This window comes from Heterodontus francisci, chromosome 4, assembly GCF_036365525.1.
Source record: "Heterodontus francisci isolate sHetFra1 chromosome 4, sHetFra1.hap1, whole genome shotgun sequence".
In the NCBI taxonomy this organism is placed as follows: domain Eukaryota; kingdom Metazoa; phylum Chordata; class Chondrichthyes; order Heterodontiformes; family Heterodontidae; genus Heterodontus; species Heterodontus francisci.
In genome coordinates this window covers 137,297,809-137,320,077 of record NC_090374.1, presented here as the reverse complement: position 1 = coordinate 137,320,077, position 22,269 = coordinate 137,297,809, and the positions used below count along the sequence as shown (strand labels likewise).

Below are 22,269 nucleotides of genomic sequence, written 5' to 3'. Positions count from 1 at the left end.
ACTGACATCACAACGTCGGGTTTCCAGGAGAGTGCATCCATCACTATTTTTCCCCACGCCTCCACTCCACTAAGTTCAGCCCATTGACTGTGAATCTGTTCCCCCTATCTATTACTTGTTAGGATTTTTTAAAAGCTATCTTTAATTTGTTGTAAAAGGCTTGTTGCTTTTGCAGACCTGGGGTTGTCCATCTAATATACTGTGTTGACTGGGTGAAAGATGTTGCCCCCCAAGCTGTGCCAGTGAGAGAGATGCAGGGAGCTGGTCCCCCAGGGAGCTGCTGCTGCATTCGGGCCGCTTCAGGACACCGGTTCTGCCAGCAGGGGACGGAAGATGTCCAGGCTTCCCGAGCACAGTCTTGTTTTGATCGCGCTCAGGTTGGCTGGTTGCGCCGATCCGTCTTTGTGCGTTTCTCTCTGCTGATGGCCACCTCGGTGCAGGAGCACAGTGTCTCGATGCTCTTTGTCAAGGAGGATCAGATGGGAGGATTCCAGTTCTCCAACTCGCTCGAGAGTCAACAGCCGCTTAAGCTGGAAGTGAAAGCGGAGGAGGAAGGAGCGGACCTGCGTCTGATTGACGGTAAGTTTAGTTTTAGCTGAGCGCCGAGATGCTGCGAGACTGACCTGGCCATGAGACTGGTTCAATTTGAATGGCAGGGCAGCAGTAACACTGCACTTCCCAATGTGACACCGTAGGCCCGGGTTCCAGTGCAGACTAAACTCATTCTGACCAAGACTGTGGTGCAGCCTTTCATCCATACACAGAGCTCTGCTCACTCCATTGCTATTTCCTTAACTCTAGAATAGAGAGTACAGGGAGAATCTGTTTTATGCTCACATTAAAAGGGACTCGTTATGGAGTTTAGAAAGTTCCCACATTACCCAATGGATTAACTGATCACACCAGGCTGAAGTCATGCTACAATGGTATAAATTCAGACTGGATTACTGGAGGCAATCTAATACCCCAACTGTAATGCAGTTAGGAATCTGACTGGAACCTGACAATCGAGTTACACAGTTATCATTTGTATGGTAGCATAGTGATATGTTACTAGAGTAATATTCCTGAGACTTGAGTTCAAATCCCACCACAGCAGTTAGGGAACTTGAGTTCTGTTAATTAAATAAATCTAGAATAAAACATTAGTAACGGTGACCATGAAATTACTGGATTGTTGTAAAACCCAACTAGTTCCTTGAGGGGAGGAAACCTGCTGTGCTTACCCAGTCTGGCCTGTATGTGACTCCACACACATAGCAATGTAGTTGCCTCTGAAGTGGCCACTCAGTTGTATCAAAAACTGCTATGAAAAACTGTAATTGACACAGACTGCAGCAGTTCAAGAAGGTGGATGGTCATCTGAAACCACTTGGTATCATTGTGAAGTGGCAGTATAATTCCAACCAAGTAGTAGCTTGGAGGGGTTTCCAGTATACTAACGCAAAGTCACTATATTTTCAAAATACTCACAAGATCTCACGATAATTAAGGATGAGGACATCTATATATCCCACCTTTATATATCCAGAAACCCTGCCCCATCACCTCCATCTCCTCCCATTACAGCATCCAATTATTTCCTAAATGATTTCAGGGGTTTTGCCTCTGCTATTGTGTGGAAGTACATTCCAAGCGTTTGTAAAGAAAAATTTCCTGATGATATTGATCCTAAATGTAACTCTTACTGATTTGAACGTGTGTCCCCTTGTCCTACGCTCTCACATTTAATTTAAAGTAGTGTTCTGGATTGTCCTTTTTCATAGCATTAACTATCTTAGAAAACTCAAGAAGACTGACTCCCAGACACCACCTTTCTTGGCTGAAAAAAGCATCTTGCATTTATATAGCACATTTGTAAAGTATTAAAACATCCTAATACACTTAATAGGAGCATTATCAAACAAAATTTGACACATAAAGAGATTTTAGGGCAGGTGACCAAAGAGATCAGTTTTAAGGAGCCTCTTAAAGGAAGAGAGAGCGACGTGGAGAGGTTTAGAGAGGGAATTCCAGAAGTTAGGGCCTTGGCAGCTAAAGGTATTGCTGGCAATTAAAAATCGGGAATGTTCAAGAGGCCAGCATTGGAGGAGCACAGCAATCTTGGAGAATTGGTATGGCTGGAGGAGGTTACAGAGATAGAGAGGGTTGAGGTCATGGAAGCATTTGTAAATCAGGATGAGAATTATAAAATCGAGGTGTTACCAGTCCCAGAGCCAGTGTAGATTAGTGAGCATGGGTGATGTATGAATGGGACTTGCTGTGAGTCTTTTTTTTATTCTTTAATGGGATGTGAGCGTCGCTGGCAAGACCAGCATTTATTGCCCATCCCTAATTGCCCTTGTCGTGAACCGCCTTCCTGAACTGCTGTAGTCCATTTGGTGCGGGTACTCCCATAGTGCTGTTAGGAGGGAGATGCAGGATTTTGATCCAGTGACAGTGAAAGAGCAGCAATATTTTTCCCTGTCAGGATGGTGTGTGGCTTGGAACAGAACATGCAGTTGGTAGTGTTCCCATGCATCTGCTGCCCTTGTACTTCTAGGTAGTTGAGGTCGTGGGTTTGGAAGGTACTCTTGAAGGAGCCTTGGTGAGTTGCTGCAGTGCATCTTATATCTGGTACACACTGCTGCCATTGCGCATCGGTGGTGGAGGAAGTGAATGTTGAAGTTGGTGGATGGGGTGCCAGTCAAGTGGCTTTGGCCTGGATGGTGTCGAGTTGCTTGAGTGTTGTTCGAACTGCACCATCCAGGCAAGTGCACAGTATTCCATCATACTCCTGACTTGTGCCTTGTAGATGGTGGACAGGCTTTGGGGAGTCAGGAGGTGAGTTATTCGCCACAGGATTCCTAGCCTCTGACCTGCTCTTGTAGCCACAGTATTTATGTGGCTACTCCAGTTCAGTTTCTGGTCAATGGTAATCCCAGGATGTTGATAGTGGGGGATTCAGCAATGGTAGTGCCATTGAATGTCAAGAGGAGCTGGTTAGATTCTCTCTTGTTTGAGATGGTCATTGCCTGGCACTTGTGTGGTGCGAATGTTACTTGCCACTTATCAGCCCAAGCCTGGATGTTGTCTAGGTCTCGCTGCATGTGGGCACGGACTGCCTCAGTATCTGAGGAGTTGTGAATGGTACTGAACACAGTGCAATCATCAACGAACAACCCCACTTCTGACCTTATGATGGAGGGAAGGTCATTGATGAAGCAGCTGAAGATGTTTGGGCCTAGGATACTACCCTGAGGAACTCCTGCAGTGATGTCCTGGGGCTGAGAAAATTGACCTCCAACAACCACAACCACCTTCCTTTGTGCTAAATATGACTTCAACCAGTGGGGAGTTTTCCCCCGATTCCCATTGACTCCAGTTTTGCTAGGGCTCCTTGATGTCATACTTGGTCAAATGCTGCCTTGATGTCAAGGGCAGTCACACTCAACTCCGAATACAGACAGCAGTGTTTTGGTTGAGCTTAAGGTTACAGAGGCCAACCAGGAGAGCATTGGAATAGTCTTGAGGTAACAAAGGCATAGATGAAGGTTTCAGCAGCAAATTAGCTAGGGCAGAATCAGAGTCAAACGATGTCACAGAAGTAGAAGCAGGCAGTTTTGGTGCTGCAGTGGATATGGGGTTGGAAGCTCAGCTCAGGGTCAAATATTCGATTTCGAACAGTCTGGTTCAACCTCAGACTGTGGTCAGGGAGAGGGCTGGACTTGGTTGCTAGGCAACGGAGTCTGTGGCAGGGGCCAAAGTCAATGGCTTTGGTTTTCCCAATATTTAATTGGAGGAAACCTCTGCTTATCCAAATTTCAGACAAGCAACGTGACAAATCAGGGGCAGTGGAGGGGTTGAGAGAGGTGGTGGTGAGTTAGAGCTGGGTGTCATCATCCTATAGTTGGAACGCGAGGTTGTGTTTTTGGATAATGTTGCATGTAGATGAGAAGTAGGAGGAGACCGAGGACGGATCCTTGAGGGACTCTAGAGGTAACCGTGCAGGAACAGGAAGTGAGCCATTGCAGGTGATTCTCTGACTACGACTGGATAGATAGGAATGGAACCAGGTGGGGCCAGCCTTGTCAAAGGCTGCAGACAGGTCAAGAAGGATGAGGAGGGATAGTTTACCAAGTTTTTTCAGACTTTCCTTATAACTTTGACCTTTGATACTAGGGAATAGCCTTGTGTCTCTTCTCTGCAGTGCTTCCAATGCTTGTCTCAGCAACGAGAACTTAAGGCAGTACTCAAGGTGCAGTCTGACCAGAACGCTGTTTGAATTAATCATGTTTTCTCTAACTTGTATTCTACTGTTTTGGCTACATTGCTCAACATTATGCTGACTTGGTTAATCGCTGCTCTGCATTGGTTGGACATGTTTAACATCAAGTCTGCCTTGACTCCCACTTCTCTGTCAACTTCTTCCTCAGCTCTTTCAATGCCATTCATGGAATACACATGTTGCTTATTTTCCCTTCCTGTCATTGTACATGAAACACTTAGGGGTGTCCCTGAGAAATGTGATGAGGTGCTATATAAATGCAAATCTTTATTTACATTATTGTGATTTGTTATATATAGTGGTTATGGAAGTTCCAAGGGTCAATTCCAGATCATTATTTTGCTGATCTTCTGCGTGAAAAAAATGCAGAGAAAAATAACAGAAGCTGCTTTAGTAACTGACAATTACACCCAAAAGGATCTCAAAACTCAGTAAAAGCACCCTGTGAAATTGAAGTGCATTTTACTTAACAAAAATACTCTGGTGTAGTCACAAATAAAATTCAGTGACATAACAATTCAAATTGTGAGAAAATATTATTTTAGCTGAACTCCCTCATGATATCTATTAATAAAGTTGAAAGGTACCTCCATGGAATAAATCAAATGCAGCCTCGATGATCCATCACAAACATTCTTTTATTCAAAGGCCTCCGATGTGTATCTTTGGGAGGAACAAGAATCTCTTTCAGCAAGATCTTCAGATTCAATTTTAACAGCTTTATTAATCCTGCTCTCCCTCTGTAATTTCAAAGCTAGAAATTCCCCTCCCCCTTCCCCTAACAGAATTGTTTAGTTCCTTCCCCACTGCTTTTTTACACTGCACAATCTTGGCAGTGTGCCAGGTGTATCAGACACCCGTGCTTCAGTTTAGGTGAAAGGCATAGCCCTTCTTTGTTCCAGAACTTGCTCCAGTGTTCCATGACTGTGAGCCCTTCCCTCCTACACCAGCTTACAGGCACATGTTAATCTTCCTTTCCTAAACCTGTCTAGTAGGCAGCATTACCACCTTTGCAGTCTTGCTTATCAATCTCCTGCCTAACTTGAAAACTCTGCAAGACCTAAAATGTACTTCTATCGATGTCATTGGTTCCTCAGCCACAGTGAAGTGATGGAAGTTGGAAATGCATAAGAGGCCAGAATTGGAGGAGTGTAGATATCTCTGAAGGTTGTAGGGCTGGAGGAGGTTTCAGAGATAGGGAGCGGTGAGGACATTGGGGGATTTGAATACAAAGATGAGCATTTTAAAATTGAGGCATTGCCAGACCAGGAGCCAATATACATCAGCAAGCACAGGGTGATATGTGAATGGAACTTGGTGTGAGTTAGGATAAGGGCAGAAGAGTTTTGGATGAGCTCAAGTTTACAGAGGGTGGAAGACCCGTATATCCAAGTTTTCTGATGACACTGAGGCCGGGATTTTACAGAGCTCCTGACATTGGGCTCCATGGCGGGAGGAGCCAGAAGATCGTTCTGGCAGCAGCCTGCAGCAGAGCCCGACACCGGGAGGGCCAGGGCTGATCTTCCCGGCGGTGACGAGGCCCCATGTGGCCACCCCACCCCCGGGCCGCTGGGTGACGGGACCCAGATTTACATATGTAAATTAATTAAAAACATACATTTAAATAAACTTACCTCCAAGCTTATCGTTGGGCTGTGATCTCTGAGTGGTGGCCAATACTAATGAACTTTCATTTTCCTGTCTGGGGAAAGCAGGTGCCACAGTGGTGGGGAAGGGGGGAAACGAGAGATTTTTAGTGCAGGGGGCAAGGGGGCGAATGAGGTCAAACTTTCATCATTAGTGTGACGGAAACCACATCTTCCAAAATGAGACCTATTAATTTCGTTATATGGAACATTATTATTTGAACGCCTGCTGGACCTTGAACATAACTTGTTTTAAAAAGACCATAGAACTGTGGCTGAACACATGTCCGCACATTTGCATTCTAAAGGACAGTTGCATGGAGAGATAATGGGAGCACTCTCTGATCCAATTAGCCAGATGGGTTTTGTCAATAGTGATGATCAAGAGACATTGAGCCAGCGTTTTTTTATTATTTATTATTTATTTATTTATTTAGAGATACAGCACTGAAACAGGCCCTTCGGCCCACTGAGTCTGTGCCGACCAACAACCACCCATTTATACTAACCCTACAGTAATCCCATATTCCCTACCACCTACCTACACTAAGGTAAATTGGCCATTGTAAATTGCCCCATCTCCTGCAAGTCTTCGGCTGTGGGAGGAAACCGGAGCACCCGGCGAAAACCCGCGCGGTCACAGGGAGAACTTGCAAACTCCGCACAGGCAGTACCCAGAATCGAACCCGGGTCCCTGGAACTGTGAGGCTGCGGTGCTAATCACTGCGCCACTGTGCCGCCCATTTCAGTGCGCCCCCCGCCAACCCCCACTGAGAGTGCCTGGTAAGCTTGGAGGAATCTACAAATCTCACAGGCGAGACAGCTCCAAACAAGGAGCTATCTCATGCTGGCCAACCTGGGTTTTTTTGAATTGTGCCCGACACGCACAGATTTGGAAGAGACTGCAATTGAACTTCAAGAAGAGGGAACTCCCTCTCTCTGTCTGTCTCACGTAAAGTTCCAGGGACCCACAGAAGTAACTCAAGCTTCAAGACAGAAGAGTCCTGCAGGCTTCTGGTACCAGCTAAACAAGTTTGAAAGTGTGCACTGAGCCATAACGAGAACTGCATGACTTAACTTCAATCAAAGACTTTACATCCAACACAAAACCAGTAACTGAACTCCATCTATTACTTAAAGCCTTTCCCCCTTAATTCTTTCTCTTCCTCTGTCTCTATTTGTGTGTGTGTTTATCGCATATGCATGCTAGCGTGGTCATGGCGAGTATTCTTAGTAGTTTAACTGAGTTAGAGTTTTAAGGTTAATAAACTTATACCTTTCTTGTTTAAATCTGAGAAAACCTGTCTGGTTGATTTCTTTGCAATTACAATTAGAGAACAGTGAGCAAGGACTCACTGGGGGGGAAGCTAAAAACATTCTGTTTTTAAAATTTAAACCCTGTTACGGCCAAACCAAGAAAAGGCCGCGGGGGGACCCTGCCTCACCTAGTCGTAACATTAGTGTCAGGGATGATGGGAAGGGGGTGACCTGTGCACTTGGTTCAGTTCTTTGCGGGCGAAGGTCATGTTTGAAAGGTAATTGTTTTGGGGGGACAGGGTAAATACTTAATTTTATTGTTATTGAGGGGGTGGGAAAGGGGCAGCAGTTTATGATCAGAGCAGTGGGGGGCTATCACTTTAAAATTTTAAACTAGCCGGCTGCCCTTTTAAAATGGCGCCACGCCTGCACACAGGCAGCTAATGCCATTGCCGGTGTTGGAGAGCCCACCCCCTCCACGTGATTGAGGGGGGCGAGCTAACCAGGTCATTAACATGGGTGCGGTGGCATGGCGGCACGCGGGCCGCCAATTTTTTCGCCCACCGCTGGGAGCGGCAGTGGGTGAATAAAGTACTGCCCCAAGTTAGGTGACACAGTAAATAGTGTAGATTGGAGCAGAAAGTTGCAAAGGGACATTGATAGATTATGTGAGTGGGTAAAATTGTGGGGAATAAAGTTCAACATGGGGATGTTTGAAGTCATCCATTTTGGACATAAGAAAGATGGATCAAAGTTTTTTCTAAATGGTGTAAGGCTAGGAACTGTGGAGGAGCAGAGATTTAGGAGTCAAAGTACAGAACTCACTAAAAGCTAGTGGAGAGCTACAAAAAGTAAGTTAAAAGGCTGCTGAAATGTTGGCCTTTATTTTAAGGGGACTTGAATACAAAGGGGTGGAAGTTATGTTACAGTTGCATAAAACACCAGTTAGACCCCACTTAGAGTACTGCATTCAGTTCTAGGCATACATCTCAGGAAGGATGTATTGGTGTTGGAGAGGGTGCAGTGCAGATACACCAGAATGATACCTGGGCAATAAAGGTTATATTATGAGCACAGTTTGCATAGCGAGGCTTTATATTCCCTTGAGTATAGAAGATTAAAGGATGATCTAATTGAGATGTTTAAGAGAGGATCTATTTCCTTTGGGGGAGTGTCAGTCAAGTGAGAAAAGCCTTAAAATCAGTGCTAGGCTGTTCAGGAGTCTGGAAACCCTTCTTTAAACAAAGAATAGTGGAAACTGAAACTCTTTTTTTCCTGTCACCACTCTCCCCCCACCCCCCCCCCACCAAAAAATATCTATTTTTGGGGGGCAATTGAAAAATGTGAAATGGAGAATGATGCACTTTTATTAGGAAAGGGTATTAAAGGCTATGGAACCAAGGTGGGCAGGTAGAATTAAGATACAAATTGGCCATGAACTAATGGAATGGCGGGACAGACTCGAGGAGCTGAATGGCCTACTCCTGTTCCTATCCTGTATCAGACTCCTTCAGAATTTATACCTATGATCAGCCAGCAAGGGCAGTATCTGATACATGGATAGTTAGTTTCCCTTCATTTATCTATGCTCTTGTGGTGAGTAGTGCACAATGAAGCTGTTTACATAAAGTTGATAACATCAGATTTTCATTTGATGTTCAAATAGTTGGTATCATTTAACCAGCTATTAAAATTATTTTTCATAAGATCAGGATCATGTCAATATAATTTCAGATGATGAGAGATGGGTTGACAGTTATGATTTTATTAACCTCTGGCCTACAGATATGACCGCAAAACCAGTGAACAAATCACTGCCCAAACAGCACAATGTAAATTAGTTTACGCTGTGTTTCTAGCATTTGCCAGCACCGTGGAGGTGAAAGTAGCCATTTATTGCTTGTTTAGCCGCCGTGCTTGGAGAACTTGGCAACAAATTTTGGGATCCTGATGACTGGCAAAGAAACTGTTATCTACTATTTAGTTTAGTTTAGTTTAGAGATACAGCACTGAAACAGGCCCTTCAGCCCACCGAGTCTGTGCCGACCATCAACCACCCATTTATACTAATCCTACACTAATCCCATATTCCTACCACATCCCCACCTGTCCCTATATTTCCCTACCACCTACCTATACGAGGGGCAATTTATTATGGCCAATTTACCTACCAACCTGCAAGTCTTTTGGCTTGTGGGAGGAAACCGGAGCACCCGGAGGAAACCCACGCAGACACAGGGAGAACTTGCAAACTCCGCACAGGCAGTACCCAGAATCGAACCCGGGTCCTTAGAACTGTGAGGCTGCAGTGCTAACCACTGCGCCACTTTGCCGCCCACATTTATTTAAAATGAAACAACCATATCAGTCAAAACAAAATTGACACAACTAGAACATTCAAAATGGAGCAGTGATTATGGTTAGCTTTTGTCTTGTTTGAGTTAGAATTGGATCTGCTAATTTGGTAATTACTTTTACTAATGTAAGTAATCAATGCCGTATGAATTCCTTGAAAATTTCTTGAAAAGGAAGGATGTACAGGGTTACGGGAAGAAGGCGGGGGAATGGCACTAAGTGAATTGCTCTTTCGGAGAGCCGGTGCGGACATGATGGGCCGAAAGGCCTCCTTCTGCACAGTAACAATTCTGTGGTTCTGTGATTCAGTACAGGATGTTACCAGTCTTTACGAGCCTATCTCTTGCTTGATTTGGGTACGCTGGTGTTTTTAGTTGAAGTCAGTGTCTGGAGGGAGTTGTTATGAAGGAACCAGTTTCTCCAAGCTCAACAGTACTTCCTTTATTATTGTGAAGCCTTCCACAGTGGTATTTTGGGGTAACAGATTTTCAGAGGCAAAGTTCTTCCTGGACTTCAACCTTTTGGGTGGTGGAGTGTGTCCATGCAGTGGGTATCTAGGATCATATACCTGTTTTTGTGTGTTCTCTCTTTTTTTACTGCAGGTGATGGTGATGCAACCTCTAGGATTCAGTATAACGAGTTTGAGGGAGTTAAAGTCCCTGTGGTGATCATAGAGGGTTGATTGAGCTTTCTTTCAATTTCGTGTGCATTGTTCAAATATGATCCTACTGGGGCACAGTTCTCCACAACTGAGTAAGATAGAACATAGAACAGTACAGCACAGTACAGGCCCTTCGGCCCCCGATGTTGTGCCGAACCTTTAACCTACTCTAAGATCAAACTAACTACCTACCTTTCATTCTACTATCATCCATGTACCTATCCAAGAGTCGCTTAAATGTCCCTAAAATATCTGCGTCTACCACCACCGCTGTCAGCGCATTCCACGCACCCACCACTCTCTGTGTAAAGAACTAACTTCTGACATCTCCCCGAAACCTTCCTCCAATCACCTTAAAATTATGCCCCCTGGTGATAGCCCTTTCCACCCTGGGAAAAAGTCTCTGGCTATCCACTCTATCTATGCCTCTCATCATCTTGTACCCCTCTATCAAGTCACCTCTCATCCTTCTTCGCTCCAATGAGAAAAGCCCTAGCTCCCTCAATCTTCCTTCGTAAGACATGCCCTCCAGTCCAGGCAGCATCCTGGTAAATCTCCTCTGCACCCTCTCTAAAGCTTCCACATCCTTCCTATAATGAGGCGACCAGAACTGAACACAATATTCCAAGTGTGGTCGAACCAGGGCCTTATAGAGCTGCAGCATAACCTCGCGGCTCTTAAACTCAATCCCCCTGTTAATGAAAGTCAACACACCATACACCTTCTTAACAACCCTATCAACTTGGGTGGCAACTTTGAGCGATCTATGGATATGGACCCCAAGATCCCTCTGTTCCTCCACACTACCAAGAATCCTGTCTTTAAGCCTGTATTCTGCATTCAAATTCGACCTTCCAAAATGAATCACTTCACACAGAGAGTAACAAATGAAACTAGCTGTTCTTTATAATGACATCAGTAGATTTACAAAGAGTGGCGATGACGATTAAATATTGAATTATATTTTATACATAGTCTTGTTGAGGCACTTTTTCTTTGTGGTTTATTTCCTAAATGCACAAGTATTGAGGCACTAGCAGGGTTGTATTCTTCAGCAGCAGACACCATTTCTCTGGTGTTACAATGATAAGAATTCAGTGAGACACAAGATTCAGGAGCCATCAAGACAAAGAGAATAAAATTCCCCATACACCTTGCTTTGTGTTTTTGAGGAATCGCTTTCAAATTGCCTCACTCTCAGACTGGTGTCAACTGTGGCTCAGCTAATAGCAACCTCGCCTCTGAGTCAGAAGATCATTAGTTCAAATTCCACTCCAGAAATTTGACACAAAATCTAGACTGACACTTCTGTGCAGTAGTGAAGGAGTGCTGCACTGTCAGAGATGCTGTCTTTCAAGGCCACAAATGCCTTCTCAGGTGGACTGAAAGGATCCTCTGGTACTGTTTCAAAGAAGAGCAGGGGTGTTCTCCTTGGTGTCCTGGCCAGTATTTATCTCTTAATCAACATCACTAAAACAGATTATCTGGTCCTTATTGTGCAAAATGTCTTCCCCACTTCCTTCTAGAACAGGGACATCCAGTGGTCATGAACGGCGCTATATAAGTGAGCAGATTAGCAGATCCAATTCTAACTCAAACAAGACAAAAGCTAACCATAATCACTTCTCCATTTTGAATGTTCCAGTTGTGTCGATTTTGTTTCGACTGGTATGGTTGTTTCATTTTAAATAAATAGTAGATAATAGTATGTAAGTACAGGTCTTTCATTAAATGCTATGGAGGTGGTATTATGTCAACACACATTGTATCAGCAAAACAACAGGAATGATGGGTGTGTAGAACTATGCAGTAGGGTGGAAGGAGGCTTGTGTGAAGAATAAAGATCAGTAACCATGGATGATATGCTACTGTGCTGCAAATTCTACTTCGTTTTTGCTGTGCATTAGTCATCCCCGGGAGCTCTTTTTTATTCATTCATGGGATGTGGGCATCGCTGGCTGGGCCAGCATTTATTGCCCATCCCAATTGCCGTTGAGAAGGTGGTGGTGGTGGTGAGCTGCCATCTTGAACCGCTGCAGTCCATGTGGGGTAGGTACATCCGCAGTGCTGTTCGGAAGGGATTTCCAAGATTTAGACCCAGCGACAGTGAAGGAATGGTGATATAGTTCCAAGTCAGGATGGTGTGTGACTTGGAGGGGAACTTGCAGATGGTGGTGTTCCCATGTATTTGCTGCCCTTGTCCTTCTAGTTGGTAGAGGTCGCAGGTTTGGAAGGTGCTGTTTAAGGAGCCTTGGTGCGTTGCTGCAGTGCATCTTGTAGATGGTACACACTGCTGCCACTGTGTGTCGGTGGTGGAGGGAGTGAATGTTTGTGGATGGGGTGCCAATCAAGCGGGCTGCTTTGTCCTGGATGGTTTCGAGCTTCTTGAGTGTTTTTGGAGCTGCACCCATTCAGGCAAGTGGAGAGTATTCCATCACACTCCTGACTTGTGCCTTGTAGATGATGGACAGGCTTTGGGGAGTCAGGAGGTGAGTTACTCGCCTCAGGATTCCTAGCCTCTGACCTGCTTTTGTAGCCACGGTATTTATATGGCTACTCCAGTTTAGTTTCTGGTCAATGGTAACCCCTAGGATGTTGATAGTGGGGAATTCAGCGATGGTAATGCTGTTGAATGTCAAGGGGAGATGGTTAGACTCTCTCTTGTTGGAGATGGTCATTGCCTGGCACTTGTGTGGCACGAATGTTACTTGTCACTTATCAGCCCAAGCCTCGATATTGTCCAGGTCTTGCTGCATTTCTCCACGGTCTGCTTCAGTATCTGAGGAGTCACGAATGGTGCTGAACATTGTGCAATCATCAGCGGACATCCCCACTTCTGACCTTATAATTGAAGGAAGGTCATTGATGATGCAGCTGAAGATGTTTGGGCCTAGGACACTATCCTGAGGAACTCCTGCAGTGATGTCCTGGAGCTGAGATGATTGACCCCCAACAACCACAACCATCTTTCTTTGCGCTAGGTATGACTCCAACCAGTGGAGAGTTTTCCCCCTCATTCCCATTGACTCCAGTTTTGCTAGGGCTCCTTGATGCCATACTCGGTCAAATGCTGCCTTGATGTCAAGAGGAGTCACTCTCACCTCACCTCTTGAGTTCAGCTCTTTTGTCCATGTTTGAACCAAGGCTGTAATGAGGTCAGGAGCTGAGTGGCCCTGGCGGAACCCAAACTGAGCATCACTGAGCAGATTATTGCTAAGCAAGTGCCGCTTGATTGCACTGTCGATGACACCTTCCATCACTTTACTGATGATTGAGAGTAGACTGATGGGACGGTAATTGGCTGGGTTGGATTTGTCCTGCTTTTTGTGTACAGGACATACCTGGGCAATTTTCCATATTGCCAGGTAGATGCCAGAGTTGTAGCTGTACTGGAACAGCTTGGCTCGGGGCGTGGCAAGTTCTGGAGCACAGGTCTTCAGTACTATTACCGAAGTATTGTCAGGGCCCATAATCTTTGCAGTATCCAGTGCCTTCAGTCATTTCTTCATATCATGCGGAGTGAATTGAATTGGCTGAAGTCTGACATCTGTGATGCTGGGGACCTCAGGAGGAGGCCTAGATGGATCATCAACTTGGCACAGCTGGCTGAAGATTGTTGCAAATGCTTCAGCCTTATCTTTCGCACTGATGTGCTGGGCTCCCCCATCACTTAGAATGGGGATATTTGTGGAGCCAACTCCTCCAGTTTGTTCTTTAATTGCCCACCACCATTCATGGCTGGATGTGACAGGACTGCAGAGTTTAGATCTGATCGGTTGATTATGGGATTGCTTAGCTCTTCTCAGTGACCATCTGGCAATACTAAAATCCAACATGGTCAAGGTCACAAACTGAATACCAGATCATCTGGAAACTATCCCTGCCAAGTGCAGTGGACCAACAAGGATAGGACAATTATTGCTGATATTCCTCTGTGGAAAACTGTAACGTTTGGACTCTGAATACTGTTGGGAAACTGCTCCTTTCATGGAGCACACTGTGGATAGGATGTGATTGGCCAGTTTCTTGTGTGGATGAGGAATCTCAGAAAAATGACATTCATGAGTGAACTGGTACGTCTTTTCCCATAAATTTAACTCTCACTTATCCACAGTCGCTATTGTGTTTTCTGTTTTTAAACTGTCATGCTAGGCCCACACCTGCAAAGAATGAGGCACATTAATTTTGTCATGAGCATTGTTATTAAACTGTTACTGGAGTGAAGAAAGGACTTGTTAAACAAATCAGCCGTGGCTGGAAAAGACATTTGCATATTAACAGATGGTGATTGGAAGGTCAAAGGACCATTCCCTGACACATTCAACCCTTGATCACCAGGTATTGTGTATAAGCGGAGCATTCCACAGACTGCTAAGGTGATACAATCCAAAGATTTGGTCAGACCAGTTAGTCGCATGACTAACCTGTTTGGCAACCTGGGTTTTTCTGAATTGTATAAACAGTTTGAACGGAGAATATCTGTTTGCTCCGTGACTGAGAAGATCTCTCCTGTCTACTCCCATCTCTTTCTCACAAGCCTCTGAATCCACTGAAGACACATGAACCCCAAGAGAGAAAAGTCTCCGACAACGAACAAGATTTAAGAAGAATGCTGGGCCGCAACGAAAAGCAAGATCTACCTACAATCAAGGACTCTACAGTGAGCTTGAAGAACCGCAACAAAAACTGTTCAGATATTGCCTCAAACTTTTCCACTTTATTTTTCTTCTCTTTTCTGTCTTTATTTGCATGTGTATCGCGTATGCATGCTATCGTGGGTGCGTCTTGTATCCGTAGTCGTCAACCAAATTAGAGTTTAAGTTTAATAAAATTTCACAAAAGCCTGTTTGTGCTGTTTCTTTGCCTTATAATTGGAAAGCGGTGAACAAAGATTCACCAAGGGGGAGTTAAAAACAGTGTGTTTAAAATTAAACCCTGTTACAGTAAGACCAGGTGAAGGCTGAGAGGGAACCCTGTACCTCTTTCTCACCTGGTCGCAACACAGTAAAATGGTTTTATTGAGAAGAATGTCAAAAAGTACCACTTATTGATATGTAGGTGAAAATCCTGGAAATAAGTTTCTTGGGAATAATTACCAGAGATCTTGCCAATTCACTGTAGTTTTTACATTGTCTGTGCCAATTAGCTTGAATCTTCCTGGGACTGCTTTTCCATTTGTTTACAGTAGCATCATTCACATGACAATAAAGCAGTTGAACAGTCCTTTAACTATAAATGTTACCATAGAAAGTGTGGCGAGTCGAAGAGACTTAGCAGTTGGCAGGAAAAAAGACAGAAGCGCAAGGAGAGAGCCAACTGTGTAACAACCCCGACAACCAATTTTATCTGCAGCGCCTGTGGAAGAGTCTGTCATTCTAGAATTGGCCTTTATAGCCACTCCAGGCGATGCTCCACACATCACTGACCACCTCCAGGCGCTTACCCATTATCTCTCGAGACAAGGAGGCCAAAGAAGAAGAATGATTGAGAGCTTGGGAGGAGGCGGGGGCGGGGTGCTGTTGGGGAAAGACAAGGTCAAAAATGCAGAAGATGAAATTGCTGAGAATTGAAAGGAAGATGGATAAAAATAAGTGCAAATTCATTTGACAATTAATGCCCAATATTGCTATCTTTGATAGTTTTGCCAAAAATGTAGAATAAAATGTGCAGAAAATGTGCTAAAATTTGTGACGAGAATTTATTATGATGCTTTAAAAGGAAACTGTTTTGTGAGATCCATGGAGAGAAATCGTTAACAATTTAAATGTAAAACCAGGCTGTACTGTGATTCTTTCATTAGAAGTGAACTGAGACAAATCTGATTCCAATTACAATGGAAGCTGCATTTTACAAACTCGTTCATGGATAGTAGACTCACTTTATTTGGTCTGAGGAATGTGGCCCAAGGGTAACTGTGGCATCTGAATGTAATCAAAATGATGTTTGATTGACTTTGAGGTGGATAATCTTTCTTGTTGATCATTTTCCTTTCATGGTGGAATGAGATTATTGGCAGCAGTTTTGTATTTGGTCACTATGGCAGGAAAGTGTACAATCTATTTTCACCTTGAGCCCACCCAGATGATGTCACATTTTGCTTTCACCTAGTGCAAAGATCTGTTGATATACCAAACTGTAGCGCAAAAGTAACTTTGAATTTTTCGTTCTGATGGCTAAGAATCTGAATGAAGACTGGCAGTGAGTACATATACTGACAGGCTTGCATCTAACTAGCACCTTCTAATATCTCTCTTAAACATCTAAAAATACTTCACGTACAGTGAATTAATTTGAAATGCAGTCACTGTTGTTATGTAGACAAATGCAGCAGAACATTTTTCACACACTATGGACCCACTAACAGTGTGCGATTGGTTTTGGTGATTTTGGTTGAAGGAAGAATGTTGCTGTGGAGGACTTTCTGATCGTTTTCAAATAGTATCATGGAATGGTTCGCTCAGTACTGTGTTTGACAGTCAGCCTAGATTATGTGCTTAAGTCGTAGAGTAGGGCTAGAAGCCACACAATCTTATCTCACAAGGTGGCATTGGAGTATATCCCACCACCACCAAGTGGACTTTGGGCAGCCACTTGAGTGAATGCGCTGGCTGACCTCCTGGGAGTTCCAGTGGGAGATAGGCCCATTTTGATCTCTGGAAGCGGGGAAGCCAGTGTGGCAATGACCCAGGCTGGTTTTGTGGAGTTCAGGTGAGCACTCCTGCTTGTCCTGGATCTACAAAAGTATAAGGCAATTTACCTGTTGCCTCCTCTTCCGCCAGCCATCACCTAATACAGGGCTCTGCTAGTTCAGGCCTAAAACATCATTGGGAACCTATAGGACTCCACAAGCCTAGATTTCTGTGCCTCTGGCTGCCTATTTGGAGGACCCCAGCAAGATGCAGATAGCCAATTCAACAACAGGAACAGGGCGGTAAGTACTTCCATGCCATTTCCAGCTCTCCACTGCCCCATTTCTGGCAGGTGGAAGGCCTCAAAATGCAGTCCATTGTTACCAACTGACTTAAGCTCGTGAATTATTAGGAATTCAGTGCAGCTTCTAATGAAATATGTACTGACAGTTGAACTTAAAGACGGTTAAACCATTAAAGTAAATTTATCAACTATGAGGCTACCTGTTTCAGAAATCCCATATTTCTAAATTCCATTTTAAGAACACTGATACCTACCATTTCTATTCCAAATATTTCATCTGAGCTTGTATTCAAGCTAATCTGATATACTTTCCTTCAGAGCTCAGCCTTCCCTTTGAGATATTCTGCCACTGTTAGTTTCTGCCAGACCGAGACAGCTTGCAAATTCTGGCCCAGTCCGGGAAATTGAAGACCAGTCAGGAGCCCGGCTGTCTAGATCATAAAACTATGCTTGATGAAAAGTCCTGGATTCAAAATAGATAAAAAATCTTGTTAAATGCTAGCTCTGATTGGGAAGATTTAAGCAGTATAGAATAGTTCAAATTCAGATGTCAGTTCTGCTATTTTATTTCAGTGAATCTTTCACGTTGTTAAGTTGAGTGATACCAGTGGCAGTAAAAGAAACACTTTCCAGTGTCGGGGTCTCATTGTCAGAATCGAGCACTCTCAGGTCAGATAAAGAGAAGCCAACTGTGGAGTAAAAGTCTTGAGCAGACTTACATAATTGTGCTCCCAATGTGGAACTTTACATACCAGAATTTAAGTGTGGATGTTAGCAGACACCACATGATTTTCTGTCCATTAATTCTAATTTCTCCTGCCTTTGTTTTTTTACTCAGGCTGACCTTTTCACTAAAATTATTGCCAGGAAGAATTTTCTCCCTTAGATTGACTTAGTCACACCACTGTGAATTACTTTGTTTTCCATACCACCTGTTTCTGAATGGGAAGGGTAATCCTGTGCTAAATTGTGGAGTTTTGTGCTCTGGATTTATAGCAATGTGGTGAATACTACATTGTCTACCATATTTTACATAGGATCTTCAAGTAGCAACTAAAGTGACTCCATTGTGAGACTAGTGAATTTGGCCTTTTTTTTGTCTTGTTAAACGGAGTTGAAATCTACGATGTGTGTGTAGTCTTTTCTTCTACTTCCAATGTTTACTGGTCCTGTCAAGTTATCCCCACAAACTCAGTCCTTTCTCAGTGTGTCCTGTTGTCTTTAATGTGACCCTGGACTTTATCAAGCTTATACTTTGCTGCAGCTCCCTCAGAACTGCTTCAGTGCAATTAAAATCTGTAGGTTTGTATCCTTTACCTACTGTTACGGTGTTCAAAATAAAATATTAGACTTGCCCGATATGATATATTCAGTACCTTGTTTTTAAAGGTTAACTTATGTAACTTGTGAAAAAATTAAATTAATTGCATGAAAATTCCACCAGTTACTTGAGTTTTGTTTTTGAAAAAACGTTGGTGGGGCAGTGCCTCTTTACTATAATGTGGAGGGCTTTGGCCTCAGTGTGGTGAATCTAGAGGGAAAAACAGATGATAAGCAGCAAATCACACTGTACTAGAGGCATATTAATGATGAATAGATTGTGACACAGGCTGTTGAACTCTTGCACCATTGTTTGTTAGCCTGATTCTCTCAGTAATTTGTCATGTGTTAAAGACAGCAAAGGAAACACACAGCTGTAATACTGTTCTGGGTAGCTGTGCGATGCCTGTAACTTAGGTAACATAAGGACCACCAGGTAGGCTCTGTTCAGTTATCAGTCAGATAATCTGTGAGGTTTGCAATGAAAATTCAATGAAAGAAAACCACCTCTCATAATGATGGGCAGGAAGTTTAAAGGTTCTTTCAATGTAATCTATTGACATAAGTGAATGTGGATGACATATATAATTGATGTGTTTGGAGAGTACAGTTTTCAAACCAGGCAAGCTGCACTGTAGAATGAATATTGCTGGTTGCAATCTACAGTTTGCAGTCTCAGGCCAATAGTAAAGTATAACTGCAGCCGAAAAACAGGGCATGCTACAGATGCAGGATATTACTGTCATAGCATGCTGCTGCATTGTGTGTTTTGTAAGTTGCTAGGCCTTACATGGTAATTTCTCCATGCAGCTAGTTCCTGATTGCAGTCGAGGTGGCAGGAATAGTACTGAGCACGGACAAGGCATGCCCCACAGAAATAGAAAAATCAACAGGCCTGCCAAGCTGGGTCACTGTTACCTACATCCTCTAAAGTGGCTAAGGAGGGTAATACCATCTGTAGTGAAGTGAGAACAGGCTTGATTATATTAATCCCAGGTGAAATGAGGTGGCCTTTACCTGTAGATAAATGAAACTATTCTGTAAGAGTTGTATACTGCTGTCACTTGTCTAACGGTGAAATTGGTAAGCATCAGGAATCATTTAATTTCATAGAATTACGTAGGATGTACAGCACAGAAACAGGCCACTCGGCCCAACTGCTCCGTGTCAGTGTTTATAAGCCACACGAGTCTCCTCCCATTCCTCTTCATCTACCCCTATCAGCATAACCTATTCCTTTCTCCCTCATATGTTAATCTAATTTTGCCCTAAATGCATCAATGTGGTAGCATTCTAACCGCTCTCTGGATAAAGAAGTTTCTCTTGAATTCCATGTTGGATTTGTTAGTGTGTTCTGATGTGTTCTGATGAAAAGTCACAGACCTGAAATATTAACACTTTCTCTCTCCGCAAATGCAGACCTGCTAAGTATTTCCAGCACTTCCTGTTTTATTTCAGATTTCCAGCATCCGTAGTATTTTACTTTCATATTATTGGCTTTATTATGTGTATGGTAGCATAGTGGTTATGTTACTGGACTAGTAACCCAGAGGCCTGGACTAACGATTCAGAGACATGACTTCAGATCCCATCACAGCAGCTAGAGTCATTTAAATTCAGTTAATGAATTAAATCTGGAATAAAAGGCTAGTATCAGTAATGGTGACCATGATGTCTTATAAACCCACCTGGTTCACTAATGTTCCTTAGAGAGGAAACCTGTCGTCCTTACCCAGTCTGGCCTCTACGTGACTCCAGACCCACAGCAATGTGGTTGCCCATTACCTGTTTTCTCAAATAATCTAGCAAGCTATTCAGTTGTATCAAAACTGCCATCTTTAACTTCAGTAAGAATGAAACCAGACGGACTATGTGGTCATGAGCCCAGTCGACCCTGAAAACATCCTCCTCCCAACATCTGGGGACTTGTGCCAAGATTGGGAGAGCTGTCTCACAGACTAGTCAAGCAGCAGCTGCACATAGTCATATTCACAGAATCATACCTTTCAGCCAATGCCCCAGACTCCTCCATCACCCTCCCTGGGAGTGTCATGTCCCATCAGTACAGTGGTATACAGTCAGTGGTGATAATAGCTCCAGGAGGCCTCAACATTGATTCAAGATCCCATGAAATCTCATGGCATCAGGTCAAACATGGGCAAGGAAACCTCCTGCTGATTATCATCTACTGATTACCACCTATCAACCTCCCTCAGCTGATGAATTAGTATTCCTGCATGTTGAACACCAATTGAAGAAGCACTAAAGGTAGCAAGGGCACAGAATGTACTGTGGGAGGAGGACTACAATGCCCATCGTCAAGAGTGGCTCAGTAGCACCACTGCTGGCTGAGTCCTAAAGGACATAACTGGGCCTGCGGCAGGTAGTGAGAGAACCAACACATGGGAAAAACCTAATTGACCAGGCTGTCATCAATCTACCTGTTGTAGATTAATCTGTCCATGCCAGTATTGGTAGAAATGACCATTGCACAGTCCTGTGGAGACAACTTCCTATCCTTGCCATCAGGGCACCCTCACAATCTGTAACTCTGTGGCCCAGCATATCCCTCGCTCCCATTACCATCAAGCCACAGTGCCATCTTTGATTGAATGAAGGGTATCAAAGAGCATGTTAGGAACAGCACCAAGCATACCTAAAAATGAGATGGCAGCCTGGTGAAGCTACAACACAGGACTACATGCATGTTAACAACCGGAAGCAATATGTTCCAGACAAAGTTAAGTGATTTTTTCCCAAACAACAGTCAAATCCAGCTGTGAATAGTGGTGGGCAACTAAAGAGCTAATGGGAGGAGGAGGCTCCATGAATATCGCCATCCTGAATGATGGCGAAGACAAGCACGTAAGTGCAAAAGAGAAGGCTGAAACTTCAACCAGAAGTGCTGAGTGGATGATTCATCTCAGCCTCCTCCTGAGGTCCCCACTATCACAGAAACCAGTTGCATCTCATAGAGTTGCACCTCATAGAGTCACTTATGGCATAGAAGGAGGCTATTCAGCCCATCGAATCCATGCCAGCTGTCCATGGAGCATTCTGGTCCGTCCCACTCCCACGCTCAATCCCCTTGGCCCTGCAAGTTTATTTCCTTCAAGTGGCCATCCAATTTCCTTTTGAAATCATTGATTGTCTCCGCTACCGCCACCCTGGTGGGCAACACGTTCCAGGTCATTACCACTCGCTGCATACAAAAGTTCTTCCTCACATTCCCCCTGCATCTCTTGCCCAAAACCTTCAATCTGTGTCCCCCTAGTCCTTATACCATCAGTTAATGAGAAGTTATTCCTTGTCTAACTTATCTAAGCTTGTTGTAATCTTGTACACTGCTATCAAATCTCCCCTCAATCTCCTTTGCTCCAGGGAGAATAACCCCAGCTTTTCCAACTTAACCTTGTAACTATAATCCTCCATCCCTGCAATCATTCTGGTAAATCACCTTTATACCTCTCAAGGACCCTCATATCCTTCCTAAAGTGTGGTAACCAGAACTTAATGCAATACTCCAGTTGGGGCCTAACCAGAGTTTTATAAAGGCTCAACATAACTTCCCTGCTTTTGTACTCTATGCCTCTATTTATGAACCCTAAGACCCCATATGCTTTGTTAACCACTGTCTCAATATGTCCTGCCACCTTCAAAGATTGATGCACATGCACTTCCAGGTCCCTCTGTTCCTGCAGACTCTTTAGAACTGTGCCATTAAGTCTCTTTTGCCTCACCCTAGCCTTGCTGCCAAAATGCATCACCTCACACTTGTCAGTGTGAATTTTCATATGCCTCTTGTCTTCCCATTCTGCTAGCCTATCTAT

At 43.9% G+C, this 22,269-nt stretch overlaps 1 protein-coding gene across 1 annotated transcript in view; it reads left to right on the top strand.

Annotated features, from left to right (window-relative positions):
* The first annotated feature begins 333 nt into the window (after window positions 1-333).
* Window positions 334-22,269, top strand: part of LOC137369264 (histone-arginine methyltransferase CARM1-like) — a 110,946-nt gene continuing 89,010 nt past the window's right edge. The window contains exon 1 of the mRNA XM_068030213.1: window positions 334-579. Within this exon, the coding sequence (XP_067886314.1) occupies window positions 423-579 (157 nt within the window). The 5' untranslated portion in view covers window positions 334-422. The remainder of the gene's footprint in view (window positions 580-22,269) is intronic.